The following is a 26,622-nucleotide window of genomic DNA, read 5'->3' as shown; positions in this document are numbered from 1 at the left end:
AGGCTCCAGGCACAGGGGCTTCAATGCTTGCGGCACATGTGCTCAGTTGTTGCGGTTCCTGGGCTCTCGAGCACGGGCTCAATAGTTGTGGCACATGGGTTTAGTTGCTTCTTCATATGTGGGATCTTCCCGGATCAGGGATCAAACCCATGTCCTCTGCAATGCCAGGAGGATTCTTATCCACTGAGCCACCAGGGAAGCCCTGGAGAGTGCTTTTTACCATTTAAAAATTTTAAATGCTTTTTACCATTTACATTTTTCGAGTTCCAATAACCTTCACAACTTGACACTTTTTCAAGAATACCAAAGCAAATATTTACCAAAACAAATAATGGATTTTGGGGGATTTTGCCTGACAGAGCTTCCCCTCTGAGTTTCCTTACTGGTCACGGTGCAGTTTTCAAGGGCTGTCTTCTCCCACATAATTAGAGAAGCAGTGATAAACTCTCATGGCCCAGGAACTACTGGCCTTGATCTCAGTTAGTTGGTTCAAAGACCCTGACAGTGAGGTGGAACAAAACAGGATGTCAGCAAGACCCCAGAGGCTACCGTTGGGGACTTTGTGTACTAGGTGATCTAACATTATCTTGAGCAAATATGAGTTATAGGAATTCTTAGCTGACAGTCTCACATTTTCCTGCAGTTTTAATTTCTGATGTTAATTGAATGTGTGATAGGAACAGCCCCAAGTGGGGCCCACACAGAGCCCTGGACATTTGTGGTTGTGAAGGACCCCGACGTGAAGCATAAGATTCGGGAGATCATTGAGGAGGAAGAGGAAATAAACTACCTGAAGAGGATGGGACCTCGATGGGTCACAGACCTGAAGAAATTCAGGTACAAAAGTGGGGAGCATCAGGCATGTTTGGTTTGGCTTCTTAAAATGAGATAACTAAGATTCAATTTCCTGGTTTGTTTTAGGTGTTAAAAAGTTTCATTTTAACTGTGGGAGAAATAATGGAAGTGCAGTCAGGCCTCACTTCTGTGTTGCTTTGAGCACACATATTGGCTAAGTGTTAGAGATGCCAGCTGGGATCGCATCTCAGTTCATGTCTCAGCTCTGGTTTTTCCAAGTGCAAGACTTTGGGCGTTTGCTTTCAGTCTCTAAATGCATGAGTCTGGGTTCTCCAGAGAAACAGAATCAATGGAGAGAGAGAGACAAAGACAGAGAGAAATAGAAACACAGAGAGAACGAGATTTATTATATTAATATATATAATAGATAATATTACTATTATAGAGCTTCCCTGGTAGCTCAGCTGGTAAAGAATCCATCTGCAATGCAGGAGACCCTGGTTCAATTCCTGGGTCAGGAAGTTCCCTTGGAGAAGGGATGGGCTACCCACTCTAGTGTTGTTGGGTTTCCCTGGTGGCTCAGCTGGTAAAGAATCCATCTCCAATGCAGGAAACCTAGGTTTGATCCCTGGGTTGGGAAGATCCCCTGGAGGAGGGCATGGGAACCCACTCCAGTATTCTTGCCTAGAGAATCCCCATGGACAAAGGAGCCTGGCAGACTACAGTCCATGAGGTTACAAAGAGTTGGACACCACTGAGAGACTAAGCACATTTTAGCACATTATTTATTATAATAGACAATTTATTTATTATTTATAATTGGCTCATAATTACTTGAGCCAACTTACTATAACTGGCTTAAGTGATTATGAAGGCTGAGAAATACCAAGACCTGCACTCAGCAAGTGGGAGGCCCAGCAGAGCTGATGCTGCTGTTCTAGTTTGAGTCCAAAGGCCTGGGAATCAGGGGAACTGATGGTGTATGTTCCAGTCCAAGTCCAAGGACAGGAGAAGACTGATGTCCTCAAAGACAGGCAGAAGGAGAAAATTATCCCTTACTCCATCTGTGTTTTTTCTACTCAGGGCTTCAACAGATTAGACCAGGCCCCACATTGGGAAAGTTAATTGGCTTTACTCAGTCTGCCAATTCACATGTTAATCTCATCCAGAAACATCCTTTTGACACACCCAGAATAATGCTTAACCAACCATCTGGGTTCCTTGTGTCCCAGTCAAGTTGGCACCTTAACTTAACCATCACATTAAGCTTCTATTTTTTTCACCCCAAATAATGTTAAAAACTTGGTATCAGGATTAAATAAGATAGAGGCTACGAGTAGGGCCTTAGAAGCCAGAGTGCTTGAGTTTAAATATGAGATCTACTATTTATTAACTTCTCAGTGCCTCGGTTTCCTCATCTGCAAAATGGGAATAAGTCTAGTATCTATTTCATTATGAAATTTGGATGTGTTTGTAAGCATGCAGAATGGCAATGACACATAGTAAGTCTGGTAAACAAACAGGCTCTGACCCAAATAATTATTGGCAAACAAAACTTTGAGGATGTACTTTTCTACTATCTGGAACATAAGACTGTGAAATCCTCAGGATCTTGAATGAAGTAAATGACATCTTGCTATAATGATCACATCTGAGCAGACTTTAGTTTTAATACATGCTCAATAAAAGTACAAATTTAGTGCAGGTTTAATATCCATTAGGCATTAGTAACTTTGTGGGCTTTCTTAACTCCAGGGTAGATTGGAATTCAGTGTAACTGGCTTTACCATGAGGCTTCAATGTATTAGAGTAGACACATGTGAAGCTTCATTTTTTTCTAGAACCTGCAACTAACTGTGCCTTGTTGAGCCCATTTTCCCTGTTGAGGACCAGTCACCCTACGTTATATCTAGGATGAATTCAGTAATTTCTCAGTCATTTTCATAGTTAAAAACACTCCATTTTTTTCAGACCAGGCCTTGTTATTTTATTTTTTAATTGAAAAAAATTTTTTAGTTTGTTTTTTATCTTTTCAGCTGCACTGGGTCTTTGTTGCAGCACATGAGCTTTCTCTAGTTGAGGCACATGGCTTCGCTTGTTGCAGAGAAAGTCAAAGTGAAAGTCGCTCAGTTGTGTCTGACCCTTTGTGATCCCATGGACTATACAATCCATGGAATTCTCCAGACCAGAATACTGGATTGGGTAGCCTTTCCCTTCTCCAGGGGATCTTCCCAACCCAGGGATTGAACCCAGGTCTCCCACATTGCAGACATGTACTTTACCAGCTGAGCCACAGAGGAAGCCCCCCTCAGCCTTGTCATTTAGAACACTGGTCACAGGGTCCCCTTTACAAACACTGCACTCCTCACAGGCATTTTGTTTCCCCTCTGAACTCTTCTCAGGTTGAGCATGAGGAGGGGTAGGGTGCCAAATCTAGCCCTTGGTGTGTAGAAGGTAGAAGTTCTTATGCCCCAGGCTGTCATCTGTGGGCCTTTCGTGGCCACTTCCGGCACCAGCCATCCAACACCCAGTGTGACAGAAGCCTGGGGAAAGGCACTGGGCTGGCCACCTTGTGGGGCAAAGCGGGTGACAGGCAAAGCGGGTGATGGGACAAGGCTGGGTGATGAGAGGCTGGCCTTTTAGTCCTGCTCTTATCATTTCTTTGGCCTCAGAGGACATTTTTTTTCCCCTGAGATATTAAACCCTATCAAAATGGATGTCTATTGGCAGTGTAACTTATGATTGTGTTCTGAAATAAGTGCAGGGTATTAATAATAAATACATAAATCTTATGGCACATTCATGAGAAAACATAGACAGGGAAAGTCCAGTTGAGCCCGTCCCTCTTAGAGAGACATTTTGCTCTGTGCGTGCAGTACCTACAACACACTGCCAGCCCCATGTCTCCCCAGTGAAGGCAGAATCGGCTGCTCTCTCGTCTCTGTGCGCAAAGTACTTAATACACACCTTCCATGCATCTGAAATAGCCATTACCACACAGGATTTTGGGCTTCCCTAGTAGCTCAGCTGGTAAAGAATCCGCCTGCAATGCAGGAAACCGTGGTTCGATTCCTGGGTTGGGAAGATCCCCTGGAGAAGGGATAGGCTACCCATTCCAGTATTCTTAGGCTTCCTTGGTGGCTCAGCTGGTAAAGAATCCACCTTCAATGCAGGGAGACCTGGGATTGATCCCTGGATTGAGAAGATTCCCTGGAGGAGGGCATGGTAACCCACTTCAGCATTTTTGCCTGGAGAAACCTCATGGGCAGAGGAACCTGGTGGACTACAGTCCATGGGGTCACAGAGTCGGACGTGACTGAGTGACTAAGCACAGCACACAGCACTTTAATTGCTGGCTTACTTTTCTTCTCATTTTCTAGTCCATATTTTAGAAACCTCTGTTGTACACCAAGATACTCATGAGAATTCAATGAGCATTACAGACTTTCTGTGCAGACAATATGTACACACAGATATGTTTATAAAAACTCCAGGGCCCAGCCTTGTATCACTTAGCACAGTGCTAATGCATAGTAGGTAACTGAATAAATGTTTGCTAAATTGCATTGCAAATGAACACTCAGCTCACTCACCTCCTGATATCCAATTTAGGTCAGCTCTGAAACTCAGAGCTGTCATTAAAGCCTCTAATATACAATCTGGTTCAACTTATCTGTTGAGCTTTGTTCTCCTCTGGTGGCATGAGGCCCTCCGCTCCAGGCAGAAGGTGTTACTTGTCCTTTCTTAACAGCCCTCAGCATGTCGCAATCTGTATTAGTTCTAATACAATGTCATAATACATTCCTGTAAAACTGAACAAACTGAAATACTAGCCAACAATGTATGCCCTGACAAATAAGTACAAAAATTGTAAAAAATTACTACCCTGCCTCCGAAACTAGTAAGTTACTTATTCTTCACCTTATATTTTTAAATTGTTTTGAATTATTCACTGTAAAATAAAATATAGTTGTGATAATAACACTAGCTAGCACATGCATGGCACCATGCCCTGGGTACTATTCTAAGCACCTGATCTATTTGGACTGAATTTACCATCACAAAACCTTTTGAGGTGAATACATTTTACACATGAGGAAGATGAGCTGTGAGAAAGAGAGAGGCTTACCTAACATGGCAAAGCTAGTTGACTCCAGAGTGTTCTGGTAAACTATTAACATTCTCCCTCCTTCTAAAGAGGAAAATAATTGATCCTAGTCAAATGTGAGTAAGCTGGCTGAGGTATGGTGAAGTAGCTTTGAATAAGTAATCTACAGAAGTAAGTAGGGTAAAAGAAACCGTAGAAAAATATACATGCGAGTTTAGTGTATTTTAAACAAGAAAGTATTATACTTCCTAGGTTAAAAACGAAATGAACAATTACTGTCTCTTGTTTACTGATGACATTATATATCCTAATGGAAAATTCTAATACATAGCATGGTATGAGGGTCTTTCCTTTGAATACCTGTGCTAGAATGAAACATTTGTCAAAATGTATGGGCAGGATACAGAGAAGGCAATGGCAACCCACTACAGTACTCTTGCCTGGAAAATCCCATGGACAGAGGAGCCTGGTAGGCTGCAGTCCATGGGCTCGTGAAGTCAGACACGACTGAAGTGACTTAGCAGCAGCAGCAGCAGCAGCAGCAGCAGCATGGGCAGGATAATGAAAGACATGCTCTTAGCTGGAAAACAAAAATGGAAACTCAGCATTTATACCTCCCATGGGTTATGTCCCTCTCCCACAAAGGTTTCCTTCCTTTTCTCCATAACTAGGCTAAGAGCACCACCATCTGGAGACTTGCTTCAACCTCACTGTCACCTTTTCCTTTTCCCTTTGCACTCTTGTATCATATCTGTCAGCTCCAGCCTTCATAGTTCCCCAGATTCTCCTGGGCCATGGCCATCATCTTCTCTCTGGTCTCCCCGGAGAGCTGGTCTTCACCATCCTGGCTCTCTCTGAAGCAGATCTGATCACATGATGCTTCTGCTCAGAAACATGGTAACTTTTCATGCCCCCCTGAACAAAGCTCTGTGCAAAATCTGTATGAAAACTGCCAGCCCTCCAACACATGCTCCACCATGCACAGCATCCCCCAGCCTATCAGACTTCTGAAATCCCTGGCTGGCCAAGGATTTTCCTTCCGACTCTGCCCTTCGCTCATCTCTTCACTAGGGTGCCCTGCCCAGTGCCCTTTCTCCACTTGGTCTTCAGCATCCCTCCTCAAGAGAAATTTTGCATACATTCTGACAACTTTCTTATTTAAAATTAGCATTTCATTTTTGAGCTCCTAAGGCATTTGGCTTATTTTTCTTTCATAAAATTTACCAAGTTTTTATTTTGCTAAACGTGACTTATTACCCTCTGGGTTATAAGATCCATCTTTGTGTCTTTTCAGCATTTCACATGTCTTTGCCATATGATTTTTATGAATATCTGTTTATTGACTTTGGCTAGAAAATGATGAATATGACAAAAGAATAATCCTGGTCTTTTTCAATTTAACCATAAAAGATGAGTAAATGTTTTTATTTTTCATGTCAGTAAGGTGGTAAAAGGGGAACAAAAAAAAACCATTAAGAGAAAATATTCTTCTGAATATCTTTTTCTCGCCTTTAGGACCAATTGGATTAAAGAGTACTTGGACACTGCCCCTGTTTTGATTCTCATTTTCAAGCAAGTCCATGGATTTTCTGCAAATGGCAAGAAAAAGATTCACTACTACAATGAGATCAGCGTCTCCATCGCTTGTGGCATTCTCCTAGCTGCCCTACAGGTCTGCCGCCCTCCCTCTCTGTCCAAGAGAGAGACGTGATCCGTGGGGCCGATTGCGGTTTTATTTCCAAATTTTAGCTGAGTTTCTAGTTCAGGGACTAGTAGAGTTTTATCTAAAGTTGAATTCCTAAGGCAAGTTACTCTGATGTATAATCTACCTCTGGAAAGCTGGGCTGGTGAGGATGATGGTTCAAACAATCCGGAATCCTTCCTGGAAGTTTACTTATAATATCAGTTAAGGGTCAACAAAATGGTCATTGTGTTTGCCTTCTTCTGTAAGGACATGAAACTTTAAGGGTTTTGGTGAACACACATAAGGAGCTTTGGAATCTGAAAGTTGCAGGGCCTGGCTTCTCAGCTGTGTTCACTGTTGTCTGAGCCAGTGGGATGATTAAAAAGCCATAAGGGGGACTCTATTACGGAGCTCCTACCCTGAGAAGTTGTTTACATATTGCATTAGAAACATGTCCATGACGAAAAAAAAAACAAACAAACATGTTCATGTGCTTAAAAAAAAAACCCATCTATAAGTAGCTACAGTAACACTAAGCATGAAACAGAGCAGGATTTCACAAGATTCAAGTCATTCCTATACCAGGTATTTTCTGAGCTCCTTTTATGTGGCAGATTCCAGGAGGCACCAGGAACAGTTGCATCCATGTGTGAATAGTATACTCTAGTGGGAACTGTGGTCCTGGGAAGGGGTGGAGAGTGATGGTAAACAAGTGAAATAAACAAAGCAAACAGCATTAGAAGAACGAATGAGCCAACCTTCAAGGGATCAAGGGACAGTCAATTGCAAAAACCTATGTTCTTCTTCATTATCTCAAAGGAAAACATGCTTGCTGAAAACCTGCAAAATAGTCACTGTGGCATAAAAGAGGGAAAAAACATAAAAAATAAAACATTTTTTTAAAAACCTATAAAAAACACTTTAGATGACTTGAAAAATGGTTACAAAGTAGCTGGCGTCCTGTCTGCTTTCTGATTCTGAAACAGATAAATAAAGGAGGTGCTGTACAAAGGGCACAAAGGTCAAACCGCAGGGCACCGCCGCTAAAGCGGTTTCGCCTTATGCTGGCTTCAAGCGCGGCTTCTGCGCCTTTGACTAGGCAAACTTCTCCACTTTACCGTGGAGTTTGCTGCCCTCTAGCGTTCTTTAAAGGGCTTCCCTGGTGGCTCAGGTGGTAAAGCGTCTGCCTGCAATGCAGGAGACCCGGTTCTCTTTAGCGTTCTTTAAAGTGTAATTGAGTGTAGGTTTTGTGTGGGTTTTGTGATTTGTACACTTGTGCGAGAGGAAAGAATCTTCCAGGAGCCCCTGTCTGGATAGATTGCTCAGAGACTGTAGGTATGCTTGATTCCCAAAGACAATTCCAGAACTTCCTTCTGGCCCAGGCTTACTGTTGACCATCTATCGGGAAAATCAGGGGGAGGATAGAGAGAGCCAACTGGAAAAGTGTCTTGAAGCTACATGATTTTTATTGAATGTTTATTATTCAAGGGGACTGGTCAGAGGTTGGTGGAATATTTCCTCGACCTCTTAATGTACTTCTTGGCCACTGAGTCCTCCATCTGCTGCTGCTAAGTTGCTACGTCGCTTCAGTCGTGCCCAAGTCTGTGCGACCCCATAGACAGCAGCCCACAAGGCTCCCCCGTCCCTGGGATTCTCCAGGCAAGAACACTGGAGTGGGTTTCCATTTCCTTCTCCAATGCATGAAAGTAAAAAGTGAAAGTGAAGTCGCTCAGCCGTGTCCGACTCTTCGAGACCCCATGGATTGCTGTGCACCAGGCTCCTCCGTCCATGGGATTTTCCAGGCAAGAGTATTGGAGTGGGGTGCCATTGCCTTCTCCGGGGTCCTCCATCACTGGACGTCAAGTATTCTCAGCTGGGGTGATGCTCTGCTTCCACTGGTTGGTTGTATAATCACACGAACTGCCTTTTGTTATTCCATTTCTTTGGTATGAGTCCGTTCAGTCACTCAGTCATGTCCTACTCTTTGCGACCCCATGGACTGCAGCACGCCAGGCTTCCCTGTCCATCACCAACTTCCAGAGCTTACTCAAACTCATGTCCATCACGTCGGTGATGCCATTCAATCATCTCATCCTTTGTCGTCCGCTTTTCCTCCCACCTTCAATCTTTCCCAACATTAGGGTCTTTTCAAATGAGTCAGCTCTTCGCATCAGGTGGCCAAAGTATTGGAATTTCAGCTTCAACACTGAATATTTAGGACTCATTTCCTTTAGGATGGACTGATTGGATCTCCCTGCAGTCCTAGGGACTCTCAAGAGTCTTCTCCAACACCACAGTTCAAAAGCATCAATTCTTTGGTGCTCAGCTTTCTTTATACTTCAACTCTCACATCCATATATGACTACTGGAAAAAATAGAGCTTTGACTAGACAGATCTTTGTTGGCAAAGTAATGCCTCTGCTTTTTAATACGCTGTCTAGGTATGCTGACTTATAATATGCTGTCTTGGTATGATTAAATACCTCAAATTTCTTTCTATGAAACAACCACTCCCATTTTTTTAAGCACCAGTGAAAAATGAGACTGGTACTTTCTTCTCTGAGAAGCTTCACACTATTTGTTTCAGAGATGGGGTCTGGGGAGGTCGAGGAGGGTAGGAAAGATTCAAGACACCATTGCCCACGTTGGTAGCTTCTTTTCTGCCCAACTATGGGAGAAACAGTCTTACAGGGACTGGAACTTGCCCATGCTACAAGCAGAGCTGGGGTTTTGCCTGCTGACTTTAAAGCGTATGTTCTTTTTCTCTCCTGTTGTAGAATGCTGGACTGGTGACTGTCACCACCACGCCTCTCAACTGTGGCCCCCGTCTGAGAGTGCTTCTGAACCGCCCCACCAATGAAAAGCTCCTGATGCTGCTCCCTGTGGGGTACCCCAGCGAAGACGCCACGGTGCCCAACCTCGCACGGAAAACTCTGGATCAGATCATGGTGACTGTGTAGGAAGGACACAGGCAGGCAGATGCTGGAAGGTGATGCCCTGCTCCCCTCTCCGGTTCTCTTTCCCTGGGTGTCCCATCTCCCTGGCACTCCACTCTGCAGGGGTGGCCACTCTGTATGTCAAGAAACCTTTCCACTTTCTCCAGCACTTTGAGTCTGAGAAGGCGTGGTTCCATTAGTGAGATTAGCTGAACATGCAGAATAAGGGACGAACAGATATGTTCCTTTCCATTTCTTATCCACTTTGGAAATGCATTAAATATTTATTAAGAATATGCCCTGGTTTTTATGTTTTTCTGAATTGTTCCAGAAAAATCATGGGGGATTTTTTTTAACTCTTTAAAAATTCATAGAGGAAAGAGTTATCAGAAAATTTAGTGTAGTCCCAAGAATTCAGCTGTGTGATGATTTCTGAATTTAAATTTAGACTGATCAAATGGCTTTCCACCCCACACTTTCTGTTAAAAGGGACCAGAGAGCAATAGGGAAGGGACCTGCTGGTCCTTCAAGGGCCGAGAGCAGCAGGGAATGGACCTACTTCCCTTCAGCAGTAGTAAGAAGGGACTAGAGAGCAGTTCAGAAGGGACCTGCTGATCCTTCATGGCTGAGAACAGTAGGGAAATTACCTACTTCCCTTCAGCCCCAGTAAGAAGGGACCAAAGAGTCATAAGGAAGGACCTGCCACTCCTTCTTTTGCCAAGAACAGTATGTAAGGGGGCTACTTCCCTTCAGCAGTAGTAAGGAGGGACCAGAGAGCAGTAGAGAAGGGACCTGCTGGTCCTTCAAGGGATGAGAGGAGTAGAGAAGAGGCCTACTTCCCTTCTGCAATAGTAAAAAGGGACCAGAGATCAATAGGGAAGGGACCTGCTGGTCCTTCAAGGGCCAAGAGCTGTAGGGAAGGGACATATTTCTCTTTTGCAGTAGTAAGAAGGGACCAGAGAGTCTCAGGGAAGGGATCTCCTTCCCTTCAGCAGTAGTAAACAGGGACCAGGGAGCAGCAGGGAAGGGACCTGCTGGTCTTCAATGGCAGAGAGCAGCAGGGAAGGGGCCTAATTCCCTTCAGCAGTAGTAAGAAGGGACCAGAGGCAGTAGGGAAGGGACCTGGTGGTCCTTCAAGGGCAGGGAGCAGTAGGGAAGGGACCTACTTCAGTTCATCAGTAGTACGAAGGGACCAGAAGGGGCTCTGTGCACAGATCATCAAGTACTGAGTTCAGTTGCTCAGTCATGTCTGACTCTTTGTGACTCCATGAACCGCAGCACGCCAGGCCTCCCTGTCCATCACCAACTCCCAGAGACCACCCAAACCATGTCCAATGTGTCAGTGATGCCATCCAACCATCTCATCCTCTGTCGTCCCCTTCTCCTCCTGCCCTCAATCTTTCTCAGCATCAGGGTCTTCTCAAATGATTCAGCTCTTCACATCAGGTGGCCAAAATATTGGGAGTTTCAGCTTCAACATCAGTCTTTCCAATGAACACCCAGGACTGATCTCCTTTAGGATGGACTGGTTGGATCTCCTTGCAGTCCAAGGGACTCTCAAGAGTCTTCTCCAACACCACAGTTCAAAAGCATCAAGTCTTCAGCACTCAGCTTTCTTTATAGTCCAACTCTCACATCCATACATGACCACTGGAAAAACTATAGCCTTGACTAGACGGACCCTTGTTGACAAAGTAATGTCTCTGCTTTTTAATATGTTGTCTCATTTGGTCATAACTTTTCTTCCAAGGAGTAAGCGTCTTTTAATTTCATAGCTGCAGTCACCATCTGCAGTGATTTTGTAGCCCCCCAAAAATAAAGTCAGCCACTGTTTCCACTGTTTCCCCATCTATTTGCCATGAAGTGATGGGACCAAATGCCATGATCTTCGTTTTCTGAATGTTGAGCTTTAAGCCAACTTTCTCACTTTCCTCTATCACTTTCATCAAGAGGTTCTTTAGTTCTTCTTCACTGTCTGCCATAAGGGTGGTGTCATCTGCGTATCTGAGGTTATTGATATTTCTCCCGGCAATCTTGATTCCAGCTTGTGTTTCTTCCAGCCCAGCATTTCTCATGATGTACTCTGCATATAAGTTAAATAAGCACAGTGACAATATACAGTCTTGACGTACTCCTTTTCCTATTTGGAACCAGTCTGTTGTTCCATGTCCAGTTCTAACTGTTGCTTCCTGACCTGCATACAGGTTTCTCAAGAGGCAGGTCAGGTGATCTGGTATTCCCATCTCTTTCAGAATTTTCCACAGTTGATTGTCATCCACACAGTCAAAGGCTTTGGCATAGTCAATAAAGCAGAAATAGATGTTTTCCTGAAACTCTCTTGCTTTTAGGATGATGCAGCGGATGTTGGCAATTTGATCTCTGGTTCCTCTGCCTTTTCTAAAACCAGCATGAACATCTGGAAGTTCAAGGTTCAGTATTGCTGGAGCCTGGGCAGGAGAGCGGCGGCTTCGACGGCGCAGAAGGGCAGATCATGGGCTTGTGGTTTTCAGGGCGGCTCTGGGTCCCTTCCCCGGGCTCCAGGCCTCCCACTTCACAGGGCCGGGCTGAGCCCTGGCGGGCCTCAACAGCATTTCCTGTACGTTCTGGCCCCGTTTCCTCCCAAAGTCCCCGCCTTACTGCTTCACCAAGGCACCCCTGTTCTGGCCCGGAGAGCCCGCAAGTAGCCCGAGGGGAGCCACCGAGGTGTAAAGGACCCAGGGGAGGGAAAAGAGGAGAGGGCGGCGGCGCCACACCACAAGAAGTTTCGCGAACTCCCGCGCACCCAACTTCCCAGCGCCCCCGCCCCCTCACCCCCGCCCTCCCGCAGGTTCATCCCGGAACTCACCGCCGGGCGTCCGGCTGAACCAGACAATGAGAAGCAAGTCCAGGAAGCCAAGACGGGTCTCAGGGCCACCCATCTCTCCCTTTGCCATCTGGATCTCGATTTTGCAGGAGTGGAGGATGGCAGGTCAGAGGAGCGGATCCTTTCTGGGGCGCTGCCGGCGTTGCTCCGCCCGGGCGCCCTGTCCCAGGGCCAGGCCGGTGAAGTCATTAACCTTCGGCTTCCCCAGACTGCTAGCTCGAGAGCAGGGTGTGGCCACTTCCTGTCTTCCCACTTGTTGGAGGCCTTTCGTGGTCTGATAGCCAGCATATTCCTAGTTAGGTCATCTTGTCATTTTGGCCTCCCTAATTAGTAGAAATTGATCAGAGGTCAGGGAAGAATTTCTGGCAAGAAGTTCATGGAGGGGAGAGCTCAGGGCTTCCTGCTTCCCCATCTTGAGCTTACCTTGGATGATGACTGACCTTTTCATTGTATTGAGTTTCCTTAGGGTTTTCCATACCATCTTATGAAAACTTAAAGGAACTTTTCAGCCAACCAGTTATTGTTTCCGGTGCCAGTTCAGGTGGCAAACTTAATTGATAAACGTCGTCTGTGTCCTGACCGTTCTACTGACCTGCCCTTCTCTCATCTCTCTCCCTCTCCTCGGGCTTCCTGAGTCCCATAGACACAACAGTATTGAAATTAGGCCAGTTCATCACTCTGCAAGTTTGCTTCGGTCCCATTTGTTTATTTTTTCCTTCAAAATTTCAATGCCAATGCATTTTGAAGAAGGATTCTGTGTAATTCTACAGGTTGTTTGCCCCTCCTTTTTTTTTTTTTTTTGTATAATTGTACAACTTTGAAAATTACATAAGTTATAATGATCCAGTATTATTTGTCATTCAAAAAAAAAACAACAACAACAACTAACTTTCTCTTCCTCCCAGCAACCATCCAAGGGGAATTAAAGTTCCTGAAAGAAAGCTGGTTCAAGATGGCTTCTACTCTGGTAGAAACAGAAAACAAAAAGATGAGGAAAAGCAATAAAGAAATGGGTCCTCATCAAACTTACATACTTTTGCATAGCAAAGGAAACCATAAAATAAAAAAGGCTAACTACAGACTGGGAAAAAGATTTGCAAATGATGCAGCTGACAAGGGCTTAACTTCCAAAATATACGAAAAACTGTTACAACTCAGTAATAAAAACAGGGAACCCAATCATAGAATGGGCAGAAGATCTAAATAGACATTTCTCCAAAGAAGGCATACGCATGGCCAATAGGCATGTGAAAAGATGCTCAATATCAATATTTATTATTTTTAATTAATTAAAAATTTTATTTTATATTGATTGGAGTATATAGTTGATTAAAAATGTGTGTTAGTTTCAGGTGTATAGCAAAGTGATTCAATTAAACATATACATGTATCTATTTTTTTACAAATTCTTTTCCCATTTATGTTATTATAGAATATTGAGCAGAGTTCCCTATGCCACACAATTATTACTTGTTGGTGATCTATTTTAAGTATAGTAGTGTGTATATGTCAATCCTAAACTCCCAGTTTATCTCTCTCCATCACCTATCACCTCTGGATATATGCCCAGGAGTGGGATTGCTGTATCATATGGTAGCTCTGAACCTGCCTGCAATGCAGGAGACCTGGGTTTAATCCCTGGGTCAGGTCCTGACCCAGACAGTAGGAGCCATTTGGCTTTTTAACAAGTAGGATAGGCGTGTTATAAGGAGAGTGAGTAGGGCACAAGAGACCCTGATGCAGTAGCTTAGAGATGTTGGGTTTTAATCCCTGTTGATGTATTTGGGAAATAGGATATTGAGGTTGATTGGGAAACTTTGTTGGATCTTTTAGACAAATATAAATGAGAGTATGGTGGGAGGCGATGGAAGGGTTATCAGTATCCCAGACTATAGGGTTTACAGATGAGGAGGGTAATGGGGGAGGTGAAGAAATAGTAGGTTCGAGAAGCAGTAGCCAGGCCAGGTCAGGAGAAAGATTTGAAACAGTGAGGAAAGCCTTGAATTTGGAGAGTAGATCCCTTCCAAGGATTGGAGTGGGGCATTTTGGGAGTACGAGGAAAGAATGAGGGAAAGGGGTATTTTGAAGTGTGCAAGGCAGAGGCTTGGTAATCTGTGGTGTAGGTGCTAACCATCAACCCCCATGACAGAGATCTGAAAGACTAGTTTTTCTGGAATAAGCAGGCGTGGCAGAACAGGTGGCCCCTGTGTTGATAAGAAAAGAGATGGGCTTCCCTGCCACTGTGAGATACCCTGGACTCTGTAAAGGTGATGAGAGTTGGGGTCTGGGTCTCTGGGCACCTTCAGTCTTCAGCGGCCAGTCTGAGGAGCCTGGGCAGAGCTGGGTCTGAGGACTCCTGCTTGGGACCGGGAGGAGATGTCCGGATCCCTAGAGAGGGATTAGGGCAGTCCACCTTCCAATGTCCCTTTATGCCACAATTAGGACATGGACCTGGAGGGGGCCTGGGCTTTGGGCATGAGCAGGCCCAGTGCCCTTCTTTACTGCACTTGTAACAGGGCCTAGATGATTTCTTTTCTCTGTCAGAGGATTAAGGTTTGGAGCTGTGTAGAGCAGAGGTTCAGAGATGATATTTAGCCTGATCTCTTTGAGTGTTTACTGGTTTTGCCTGTTCTTCCCATTTATTGAAAAATTTTAAAGCCAAATTTAAAAGATCTCTTTGAGAGGTTTGAGGGCCTTCCTCTCTGCCTTTTTTAACTTTTTTTTTAATGTCTGGGGACGATTGGGAAATAAAATGGGTATTCAGGACAATGGTACCTTCTTTTGAAGTTGGATCTAATTTTGTATATTTTTGTAGGGACAGAATTCTAGCTAGGTTAACAGAACAATGCCTTCTGCTAAACTAGCTAGAATTTGTGCTGCATTTTCATCTGGTCTTTGAGTTATTTCTCTGAGTTTATCAAAGTTAATAGCCTTATGTCCTGCTTTTTGGAGGGCTGTAGTAAGGCAAGTCATCATGTGATTTTGGGCTATTTACCCCAGATGCCCTGCCTGGTAGGCCCAGTCAGGGTTGTCCCTGGGAATGGCAGCTAGGTCTACAGGTTTAGTACCATCAATTTGATGTATTTCATGGGCATGAGCCTGAGAAGCTTGACAGACTTGTTCTTTCTCTTCTGGGAGGAGAGTAAAAGACAGTCTAGTGTAAATATCATGCCAGGTCAAGTCATAAGACTGGGTGAGGTATTTAAATTATTTTAAATAAAAATGTCCCTTGAGAGTCCCTTGGACAGCAAGGAGATCTAACCGGTCCATCCTAAAGGAAATCAATCCTGAACATTCATTGGAAGGACTGATGCTGAAGCTGAAACTCCAATACTTTGGCCACCTAAAGAGAAGAACTGACTCATTGGAAAAGACCCTGATGCTGGGAAAGATTGAAGGCAGGAGGAGAAGGGGATGCCAGAGGATGAGATGGTTGGATAGCATCACTGACTCGATGGACATGCGTCTGAGTAAGCTCCGGGAGTTGGTGATGGAGAGGGAAGCCTGGCGTGCTGCAGTCCGTGGGGTCTCAAAGAGTCAGACATGACTGAGCGACTAAACTGAACTGAAACAAGTGTCAGGGTCAGAGGAAAAAGAGCCAAGACGTTTCTTGATTTGAGATAAATCAGAGAGGGAGAATGAGATGTGTACCCGAACAATGCCTTCTGTACCAGCCACCTCTACTAAGGGAAGGAGGGGAGCAGGAGGGATTCAGGGTCCTGTTTCTTTAAGGCCCTTTGTAGCCAGGTGTGAGGAGGGGATTTAGGGAGGTCAGGATGGGACTTGAGACTCTGGTAGCAGGGATGGATCAAAGCCCCAGAGCCCCTTCCAAACAGACCTGGAGGGAGGGTGAGAAGTGGTGGCAGCCTGCACCTGAGAGCAAGAGGAGAGGGGGAACCTAAGGTGGAGGTTGGGGAACCGGCTCTGCTACGATGGGATTAGAGGCGATTGGAGGTGCACTGTGGTCAGAAGGGTCAAAAGAAGAGGAGGAAAAATCCAAACAGGGATCAGGAGATATAGTATTGGGGGGAAGTGGCCCAGGATGGGCTAAAAGTATTTGAGAAGTAGAACAGGAAGTACAGAGAGAGGGCCAAGGGTGGAAAGCAAAGAAAGCCTGAACATAAGGGATCTCTGACCACTTGCCATTGAGGCGGCCGAAGTTATAAAGGTCCCGTAAAGTACTGGAATGGAGAGTTCCATTTTCTGGCCATTGGAACCTAATATCCAGTCGAGATTGTGGCCAGACAGTGTTGGAGTGATAAGTGAGTCACGTTGGCCTTATCTCTCCTTAAAAACCCAAGGTTTTTAGGTTTTGGAGAAGGCAGCCTAAAGGGATAGATTTTGTAGATTGGGACTGAGAATTTCCCATTATAGACAAATAGGGAGGGAGGGCAAACTAGGGTGAGAGAAAAACGAGGAGAAAGGTCTCAGAGAAAAGGCGTACCCACTCATGGGCTTCTCAGACAGCCAGACAGTGGCAGGGTCTACCCTGAAATCAGTCCAGTTCAGTCACTCAGTCTTATCCGACTCTTTGTGACCCCATGGACTGCAGCACGCCAGGCTTCCCTGTCCATCGAATCCGTGATGCCATCCAACCACCTCCTCCTCTGTCATCCCCTTCTCCTCCTGCCTTTAATCTTTCCCAGCATCAGGGTATTTTCAAATGAGTCAGTTCTTCGCATCAGGTGGCCAAAGGATTGGAGTTTCAGCTTCAACACCAGTCCTTCCAATGAATATTCAGGACTTATTTCCTTTAGGATGGACTGGTTAGATCTCCTTGCTGTCCAAGGGACTCTCAAGAGTCTTCTCCAACACCACACAACAGTTCAAAAGCACCAATTCTTCAGTGCTCAGAATTTTATTTTTTTGAAATGGGCGTCCCCTATTTCAAAGTGAGACCAGGGCCCAAGGGCCGAGAGGATCCTCCGCCTACCTCTAAGGCTTCAAAAACCAGACCAGAGAAATAGGATCCCAGAGAGCAGGAATTCACTCACCCCTGCAGCTGATGAAATTAGAGCCTGCATGTGGATGTCAATCCAGGAAGGCAAGTGGAGAGTCCCATCCTGGGGACTCCCTTCGGTTTCTTAGCAAGGTCCAAGGGAGGGAACTACCAAAGGTGGGCTCAGGAGAGGAGCCCACCTGGCCACAGTGGGTCTTCCCTCCCATGTTTTAGTACCAGAAACGTAAGGCAAGCGCGATGAAAAAGAGAGTGAGCCAGGCATTCAAGCAGAGAAAGATTTATTATAGGAAGAAAGAAAGAAATTGGCTATAGAGAGAAACCAGTGCTCTATTTTTACAGCCAACCCTTCTTATACCCTATCGATGGGAAATTGTGCCCTGGAGGAAGGGGGCTTCAGTTTATCTTTAGCCCTCAGCTGGGGTCTTATGGTCACTTAGTCGAAGGGGTCTCACAGTCGGGTGGTCACATAGTCTTGAGAAACTGGCACCAGCAGGAAAAACAGGATATCGCCTTAAGGAAGGTACAGTCTGCCCACCAGGGCAATGTGGCCACTGTGACTTCATCCCTTGTTTGTCAGGTACCACAATGGGTCATATTTTAACAATACGCTATGAGCCCCTTGAGAACTGTAGCATGTGCAATGTTTTTCTAAGTTGGATCCCATCACAGAGACCTATACATACATGTTCACACTTATTATGGGGGGGCCTCCCTTTTTGACCTCCAAGAAGCCTTCCTGCACATGTGCACATAGGGAAGTCTTCCTTAACCTCAGGAGTGGGCACCTTATCTCTGCTTCAGCAGAGCTCAACTTTTGCCACTAACTTTGTCCTTGGAATGAGAACAAAGCTTGAATTTTATTCCACCTGACAAATGCCACGTGTCCAGCCCAGAGGCCCACTGTTGCCTACTCACCAGAACCCGGGTCGGTACCACTTCTGGGGACCCACCCCTAACAGAAGCACAGGACCTGGAAAGGCAGGAGGGGCTGCAGCTTCAGGCCTGACCTCCCATCCCTGTGGCCTTAGGTGAAGCTGAGGCTCCTGCCACTGCCTTGTCTGTGGAGCACGGCTGCACAATGCCTTTTCTCTCTCCTGGAACTGGTCATCGTTCTGCAGAGCTGGGTCCCCTCAGTCAAGGAGGAGGGAACTCTGTCTTGGTGGAGGAAGAAGATGAGTCTTTCTCATCCTTCCCTCAATCTTCTGAGCCAGGTGCTTGGGGCTTTGCCTGTTTCTTTCTTCAGATGTGCGTGTGTCTGTCTGTCTGATTTCCAGGTGTGTTTAGAGGGGCCTGTAGATTAGCCAGGAGGTACCAGGGAAGTTGTCCCCTCCCAGTGTTTGAGAGAGAGCCTGGCCCTCTGTCAACAGAAATAACCAAAAAACAATTTATAATAAGAATAGAAAAGAGTTCTATTGGAGCCAAACGAACAGCTAGCCCAGTAGCCAGCTTTCAGATTATTCTGAGAACATGCTCCAGAGAAGCAGGGTTTTCTGCCCAGTCTTATATCTTGTCAGAACAAAGAACATTAAAGAAATGAGGCTTATATTTCTCCAATGATTCAAAAAAGAACAGACCAGCATGTACACATCCAGTCAGTACAGCCTTGGCCCCTGGGAAGGGCATCTTACCATCAAAGAAGGACCAGCATTGGAATCCCAGGAGGAAGGGCATTTAATTCTTCATTTTTAGCATGGACATTCTTTACTTCTGCTCAGGGTGTCCTTTTCCCTAGTAATTAAAGCAGACGTACAAAGTATGTTTGATAGGCCACAACCAGGCTATCTTAACTAACATAAAATTCAAGTGAACTCATGTATAAGCCAGAATGACTTCCCTATATCCCAATATGTGAAAATCTCTTTCATCACTACTCTGGAATCTTGCCTCTTAGACCCCAAGGTAGATCCCTCCTCCACTGCGCCTGTCTCTGGATCTTCTGGAAAGCAGACCGTTGGTTTATAACTCCTCCCTCTAGTCTTCCTCTTCACTCTGCCTGTTGCTGTGTCCTACCTTCTTCCCCAGGAGGCCTCTGGCCACCCTGTGCCCTGTGTTCACTTACCACGTTTTCCAGGATGTTCTGCCTCTTCACTATCCGCTGAACGTCCTGTGTGTCCAGACAGACTGTGAGCCTTTGGAGGATACATGTGTTAGTAGCTCAGGCATGTCTGATTCTTTGCAACCCCACTGACTGTAGCCCACCAGGGATTTTCCAGGTAAGAATACTGGCGTGGGTTGCCATTTCCTTCTCCAGGGGCTCTTCCCAACACAGGGATCCAACTCGCACCTCCTACATTGCAGGCAGATTCCTTATTGCTGAGCCACCTGGGAAGCCCTGGTGGAGGACAGACTCTGTCTTGTACTGTCATAATTTGTCCCATACCCTACCTCACGCTCTGCTTATAGTAGCTGCTCCCCCAACGTCTGACCATGGGAATGCACCTGACAACAGAGAACATGCTCTCAGTGATCTGCAGAATTTGCCAATTTTTCTGAACCTCAGAGAGTCAGAGGAGTTAGGGCTGAGGATTTGGGGGCTGAGACCGCTGGGACCCAGAATGGAGGCCCCTCCCACTGGTGGCCCAGCCCGTCAGAGGTTTCCTTGTGGTCTCAGGGTCACTGGGGACATAAAGCATCCTTTTCTCCCCACCCAGTGCTCACCTGAATGTTCCTCTCTCAGCTGCTCACTCTCTGGACTACCTTTTCACTCTCTGTACTCGTTCCAAACCTGGACAATGCTGGGAGCCAGCGTGAGGAGCTCCGCCTGTGGCAAAGGCCATGAGGAAGGAGGCTCGGCATACGCAAAGGCGGGATCAAGCCTCAGGAGTCCCCCTGGAAATTCTCGAGCATCTACCCCCAAAACCAGAGTTTGCCTAGTTTACTGCTTTGTGTTCTCACTCACACCTCTGACTTTACGTGGGGCTGTCCCCCACCACCTCTCTCTGAAAAAGAGTTAAATTACAGCTCCAGTTAATACAGTTCCTGGTCGTGACAAGAGTGTTTTAGTTCACAACCGTGAGAGGCATGAGATGTTCTAAACTGTCTAAATACAGATTCCTTTGAGCAGTTAAAAGATTGATTAGAAATTGTATTGGTGAAGGGTTTTTCACTTGTTGGGCCAATGTTTGCTGCTAAGTTTCCTTATCCCTTACCTACTGTGTCCCTGGCAGTGTATTGATTAATATAATTGGTGTATAGGGATGTAAGTAGTAGCTTTAATGTTTGTAACCTTGGACCCTTGAGTTAATTCTTTTTCTTGTTATAGCCCACCACACCTTTGCCCTATAGGAATGCAACTTTATCTAATGCTTTTGGAGGGTGGCGCCTGACTAATCACCTTTAGAGAAAAATAAGTTTTCTGAAGAAAGGGTCTTAAAATGTTAACAGGCCTCCGGGCCAGAAGATGATATAAATCACCTAAACTTTTGCATATGAATAAAGCCTGGCTTACTGCTGACTCTACCCCTTCCCCCATTATCCCCTATGCACAACTTAAGGTATAAAAACTACTTTGGAAAATAAAGTGTGGGCCTTGTTCACCGAAACTTGGTCTCCCCATGTCATTCTTTCTCTTACCTTCTGGCTGAATTATTCAGCCTCTTTTCTCCACTGAATTTCCTCACTGAGCTATCCTTATTTAACCACTCTTTATATCCTTAATTAACGTTTACTTAAGCAATTGTTTCCTGATCCTTGCCGACGCCGTCCCCGCTTCGAATTCCCTGGATCCACCGGGGCTGGACCCCGGCAGGACAGCCCTGCTTAACTTAAACATGTTCCCCCTTCTCTTACTTTTCTCCTTATATTCAATAAATAAGATTCATTCAGTTCATAAATTCAGACAGTAGTCCAGGTTTAAGAAGATTTCAAGATGGGATTAACTTACAGGGATTTCACTGAAGAAAACCCCTGTGAGAGAGAAGGAGGAAGTCTGAGGAGGCCAGAGAACCATTCAGATGGATGCAGTTCTGACCCAAAGTGAAGGAGAGAGGGGTGGGAGGCAGGGTGGTGGCATCCCACACTGCCATGTCAGCTGGGGAAAGTTCCATAAGGCTCTTGAGGAATCCATGTCCCCCAGGAAGGGGCCTGCCTCAGCCCCCAAGACTATCAGGCTTACTTCTTGGCTGGGAGCAGACATGGGGAGAATGACCTTGACACAAACACAGTGATGGACTTAGAGCTCAGCTTGGGGCTTGCGGTCAAGTAAGCACACTGTAGTTCAAGACCTAAGGTACACCTTCTCAAGCCCAACAAGCAAAAGCCAGACAAAGCGCTTAGCTTGAGAAAGAATGAGTTTTTTGTAAATACCGGGGTGTTTCCCTGCTGGCTCAGTGGTAAAAAATCTGCCTGTCAATGCAGCAGACAGGGGTTCGTTGCCTGATCCAGGAAGGTTCCAGTGCTGCAGAGCAACTAAGCCTTTGTGCCATGACTATTGCTCTAGAGCCCGGGAACCACAACTCCTGAGACCATGTGGTTCAGCTACTGACGCCCTCGCACCCTAGAGCGGTGCGCCACAGCAAGAGAAGCCACTGCAAGGAGAAGTCTGCGCACCACAACTGGAGAGGAGCCCCGGCTCTCCATAACTAGAGGAAAGCTCTCCGTAACTAGAGAAAAGCCTTCACAGCAACGAAGACCCAGCACAACCATGACTAAATAGATAGATACATAAAATTATTTTATAAAATATTCATATTGTAGGGGAGGAAAAATAATTTCCCCTCTACCCCTCTGAGTTCTAGGCTCTAATAAAAGACAGATTAACAAGAGAAAAAGAAACAAAAGTTTCAGTTCAGTTCAGTGGCTTGTGTCTGACTCTTTGCAATCCCATGGACTGCAGCACGCCAGGCTTCCCTGTCTATCACCAACTCCCAGAGTTCATTCAAACTCATGTCCATCGAGTCAGTGATGCCACACAACCACCTCATCCTCTGTTGTCCCCTTCTCCTGCCTTCAATTTTCCCAGCATCAGGGTCTTTTCCAATGAGTCAGTTCTTTGCCTCAGGTGGCTAAGTTTATTAACATGTATACCTCATGTATATATGGGAGATACTCAGGGAAAAATGAATATCTCCTTAGAATTCAGACTTAAATACTACCTTTAATTGTACAGCACAGGGAATATAGTCAATATTTTATAACTATAAGCAGAGAATAACATTTTAATATTGTGAATCACTGCACTGTACACCTGAAACTTATATAATAGATATCTCAATACCACAATACAAAAAAAAATTAATAAATAATAAGTTTATATCACACACACACAAAATATCACATTAATAAGGAAATGAGAGAGGAGAGGGATGTAGGCTTAGGGGAGACAAAAGATGTTTAAGAAAGTGAGAAACGGAATATCTTCTGCCATATCAGCAAACGAGGATGCTATAGTCACCAGTGATTGCAGCCTTCCTATGAGAGCTGGTGAGCCCTAAGGGCACTCAGGAAGGAGAGCACCTACGATCTAGCAGCCATCAGGCTGCAGCCATTATTTAAGGGGCTAGAAAAATTCACGTTGCGATATCTGACCAACAGTTATTTGGGGCAAGAGTTAGGCCAAGGGGCCTGACCATCTTGGCTCAACCCCACTCTGGGGACCCCAGAACTTTTTATATAAAACTAGATAAAATGGACAGGGAACGAAAGAAAAAAAAAAAAAAAACAAAACTTCCAATGCACTTCCCCTGTGGCTCAGTGGTAAAGAATCCACCTGTAATGCAGGTGACATAGGTTTGAACGCTGGGTCAGGATGATCCTCTGGAGAAGGAAATGGCAACCCACTCCAGTATTCTTGCCTGGGAAATCCATGGACAGAGGAGCCTGGTGGGCTACAGTTCATGGAGTCACAAAAAGTCAGATGCAACTGAGCTACTGAACAACAACAGTAACGATAGAAACTAAAGTTAAAAGGTATACAAGTTAATGGAATTTAGATAAAAGTATATAAAACTGGTATATTTAAATGGATTTATAGAAAATGTTTAAATCTCTAGTTTAATTATACTGTGGGATAGACATGTTTCACCGGAGGATAGTTCTCCTGAGTGGTATTATAAGAGATATAGATTGCCACCCAGGAGATAATAACTAAACGTACTAACCAATAATGTTACCTGAGCCATACAAGTAAGAAAAAAAAAAAAAAAACTGGGAACTAACATACAAGGACTAATAAAAATAGTGATTTTGCTTTGGGTTTAATTTGTAAACTCAAAAGTATCTTTGCTAAATACTTTATATATAAACCTTTGAAGGCATGGTAAATTAAACTCTAAAGTTCTAAAACAGACAATTAGTAAAAGAAACTTCAGTTTTGTTAAAGATCTTATCTGACTGGCATGAAATGGTACCTCATTGTGGTTTTGATTTGCATTTCTCTGATAATGAGTGATGTTGAGCATCAGCAGATGAATGGATAAGAAAGCTGTGGTACATATACACAATGGAGTATTACTCAGCCATTAAAAAGAATACACTTGAATCAGTTCTAATGAGGTGGATGAAACTGGAGCCTATTATACAGAGTGAAGTAAGCCAGAAAGAAAACCACCAATACAGTATACTAACACATATATATGGAATTTAGAAAGATGGTAACGATAACCCTGTATGCAAGACAGCAAAAGAGACACAGATGTATAGAACAGTCTTTTGGACTCTGTGGGAAAGGGAGAGGGGGATGATTTGGGAGAATGTCATAGAAACATGTATAATATCATATAAGAAATGAATCACCAGTCCAGGTTCGATGCAGGATACAGGAAGCTTGGAGCTGGTGCACTGGGATGACCCAGAGGGATGGTATGGGGAGGGAGGTGGGAGGGGGTTTCAGGATTGGGAACACGTGTACACCTGTGGCAGATTCATGTTGATGTATGGCAAAACCAATACAATATTGTAAAGTAAAAATAAAATAAAATTTAATTTAATTTAAAAATAAAGATCTTATCACTGATTTTAATATCTTTAGGTGACAGAACTGTTCTTTAGAAAAATATAAAAGCAACTGGCTTTCTCTTAGAAATCTCTTACAAACCAAAATGTAAATACAAGCCACAAGGACTGAGACTGAGCCTAATTAGCTCTATCAGACAAGACCTGAAACCAAGGGGAAAAAGTGGCAGGTTTAAAATTAAAAGCCCTGGGAATGTTCTGTTAACCAAACCTTACAGATAGCAAAGCCTTAGTCATCTGAGCAAACAATGTTAATGTATTTCAGCTGTTCTTTGTAAATTGCTGCTGCTGCTGCTGCTAAGTCACGTTAGTCATGCCCGACTCTGTGTGACCCCATAGACAGCGGCCCACCAGGCTCCCATCCCTGGGATTCTCCAGGCAAGCATACTGGAGTGGGTTGCCATTTCCTTCTCTGGTGCAGGAAAGTGAAACGTGAAAGTGAAGTCGTTCAGTCGTGTCCGACTCTTCTCGACCCCATGAACTGTAGCCCACCAGGCTCCTCCATCCATGGGATTTCCAGGCAAGAGTATTGGAGTGGGGTGCCATTGAATTTTATATTGTAATACCTGATTCATGGTTAAGCTTTTAAATGAAACTATGAGATCTATGGTTTTGCCTGTATATTTCTGTGTACACATTGTACATATGAGATATCTCTACTTCTAAAAAGTTTTATCAACATTAAATTTATAAATCAGATCAGATCAGATCAGTCACTCAGTTCTGTCCGACTCTTTGCGACCCCATGAATCGCAGCATGCCAGGCCTCCCTGTCCATCACCAACTCCTGGAGTTCACTCAGACTCATGTCCATCGAGTCAGTGATGCCATCCAGCCATCTCATCCTCTGTTGTCCCCTTCTCCTCCTGCACCCAATACCTCCCAGCATCAGAGTCTTTTCCAATGAGTCAACTCTTTGCATGAGGTGGCCAAAGTACTGGAGTTTCAGCTTTAGCATCATTCCTTCCAAAGAAATCCCCGGGCTGATCTCCTTCAGAATGGACTGATTGATCTCCTTGCAGTCCAAGGGACTCTCAAGAGTCTTCTCCAACACCACAGTTCAAAAGCATCAATTCTTCCGCACTCAGCCTTCTTCACAGTCCAACTCTCACATCCATACATGACCACTGGAAAAACCATAGCCTTGACTAGATGCACCTTTGTTGGCAAAGTAATGTCTCTGCTTTTGAATATGCTATCTAGGTTGGTTCATAACTTTCCTTCCAAGGAGTAAGCTTCTTTTAATTTCATGGCTGCAGTCACCATCTGTAGTGATTTTGGAGCCCAGAAAAATAAAGTCTGACACTGTTTCCACTGTTTCCTCATCTATTTCCCATGAAGTGATGGGACCGGATGCCATGATCTTCATTTTCTGAATGTTGAGCTTTAAGCCAACTTTTCACTTTCCTCTTTCACCTTCATCAAGAGGCTTTTGAGTTCCTCTTCATTTCTGCCATAAGGGTGGTGTCATCTGCATATCTGAGGTTATGGATATTTCTCCCAGCAATCTTGATTCCAGCTTGTGCTTCTTCCAGTCCAGCATTTCTCATTATGTACTCTGCACATAAGTTAAATAAGCAGGGTGACAATATACAGCCTTGACGGACTCCTTTTCCTATTTGGAACCAGTCTGTTGTTCCATGTCCAGTTCTAACTGTTGCTTCCTGACCTGCATACAAATTTCTCAAGAGGCAGATCAGGTGGTCTGGTATTCCCATCTCTTTCAGAATTTTCCACAGTTGATTGTGATCCACACAGTCAAAGGCTTTGGCATAGTCAATAAAGCAGAAATAGATGCTTTTCTGGAACTCTCTTGCTTTTTCCATGATCCAGTGGATGTTGGCAATTTGATCTCTGGTTCCTCTGCCTTTTCTAAAGCCAGCTTGAACATCAGGAAGTTCATGGTTCACATATTGCTGAAGCCTGGCTTGGAGAATTTGGAGCATTACTTTACTAGCATGTGAGATGAGTGCAATTGTGCGGTAGTTTGAGCATTCTTTGGCATTGCCTTTCTTTGGGATTGGAATGAAAACTGACCTTTTCCAGTCCTGTGGCCACTGCTGAGTTTTCCAAATTTGCTGGCATAGTGAGTGCAGCACTTTCATAGCATCATCTTTCAGGATTTGGAATAGCTCCACTGGAATTCCATCACCTCCACTAGCTTTGTTCGTAGTGATGCTTTCTAAGGCCCACTGACTTCACATTCCAGGATGTCTGGCTCTAGGTCAGTGATCACACCATCGTGATTATCTTGGTCGAGAAGACCTTTTTTGTACAGTTCTTCTGTGTATTCTTGCCATCTCTTCTTAATATCTTCTGCTTCTG

At 44.7% G+C, this 26,622-nt stretch overlaps 1 protein-coding gene across 6 annotated transcripts in view; it reads left to right on the top strand.

Annotated features, from left to right (window-relative positions):
• The window catches only part of IYD (iodotyrosine deiodinase), a 40,453-nt gene extending 20,085 nt beyond the window's left edge, over window positions 1-20,368 (top strand). For 2 of the 6 annotated variants that reach the window (XM_025294371.3, XM_025294375.3), the window contains 5 exons: window positions 678-837; window positions 6,419-6,575; window positions 9,365-9,535; window positions 19,418-19,559; window positions 20,024-20,368. In XM_025294371.3, the coding sequence (XP_025150156.3) occupies window positions 678-837; window positions 6,419-6,575; window positions 9,365-9,535; window positions 19,418-19,534 (605 nt within the window). In that variant the 3' untranslated portion in view covers window positions 19,535-19,559; window positions 20,024-20,368. Of the gene's footprint in view, window positions 1-677; window positions 838-6,418; window positions 6,576-9,364; window positions 9,820-19,417; window positions 19,560-19,997 lie in introns of those variants that run through there. The other 4 variants (XM_025294373.3, XM_025294376.3, XM_025294372.3 and 1 more) reach the window with 3 other exon arrangements.
• Window positions 20,369-26,622: the final 6,254 nt, after the last annotated feature.

The sequence above is a fragment of the Bubalus bubalis genome, chromosome 10 (assembly GCF_019923935.1).
Source record: "Bubalus bubalis isolate 160015118507 breed Murrah chromosome 10, NDDB_SH_1, whole genome shotgun sequence".
NCBI classification, from domain to species: domain Eukaryota; kingdom Metazoa; phylum Chordata; class Mammalia; order Artiodactyla; family Bovidae; genus Bubalus; species Bubalus bubalis.
Note: the sequence above shows the minus strand (reverse complement) of the source record. Positions and strands in the feature narration are given on the sequence as shown.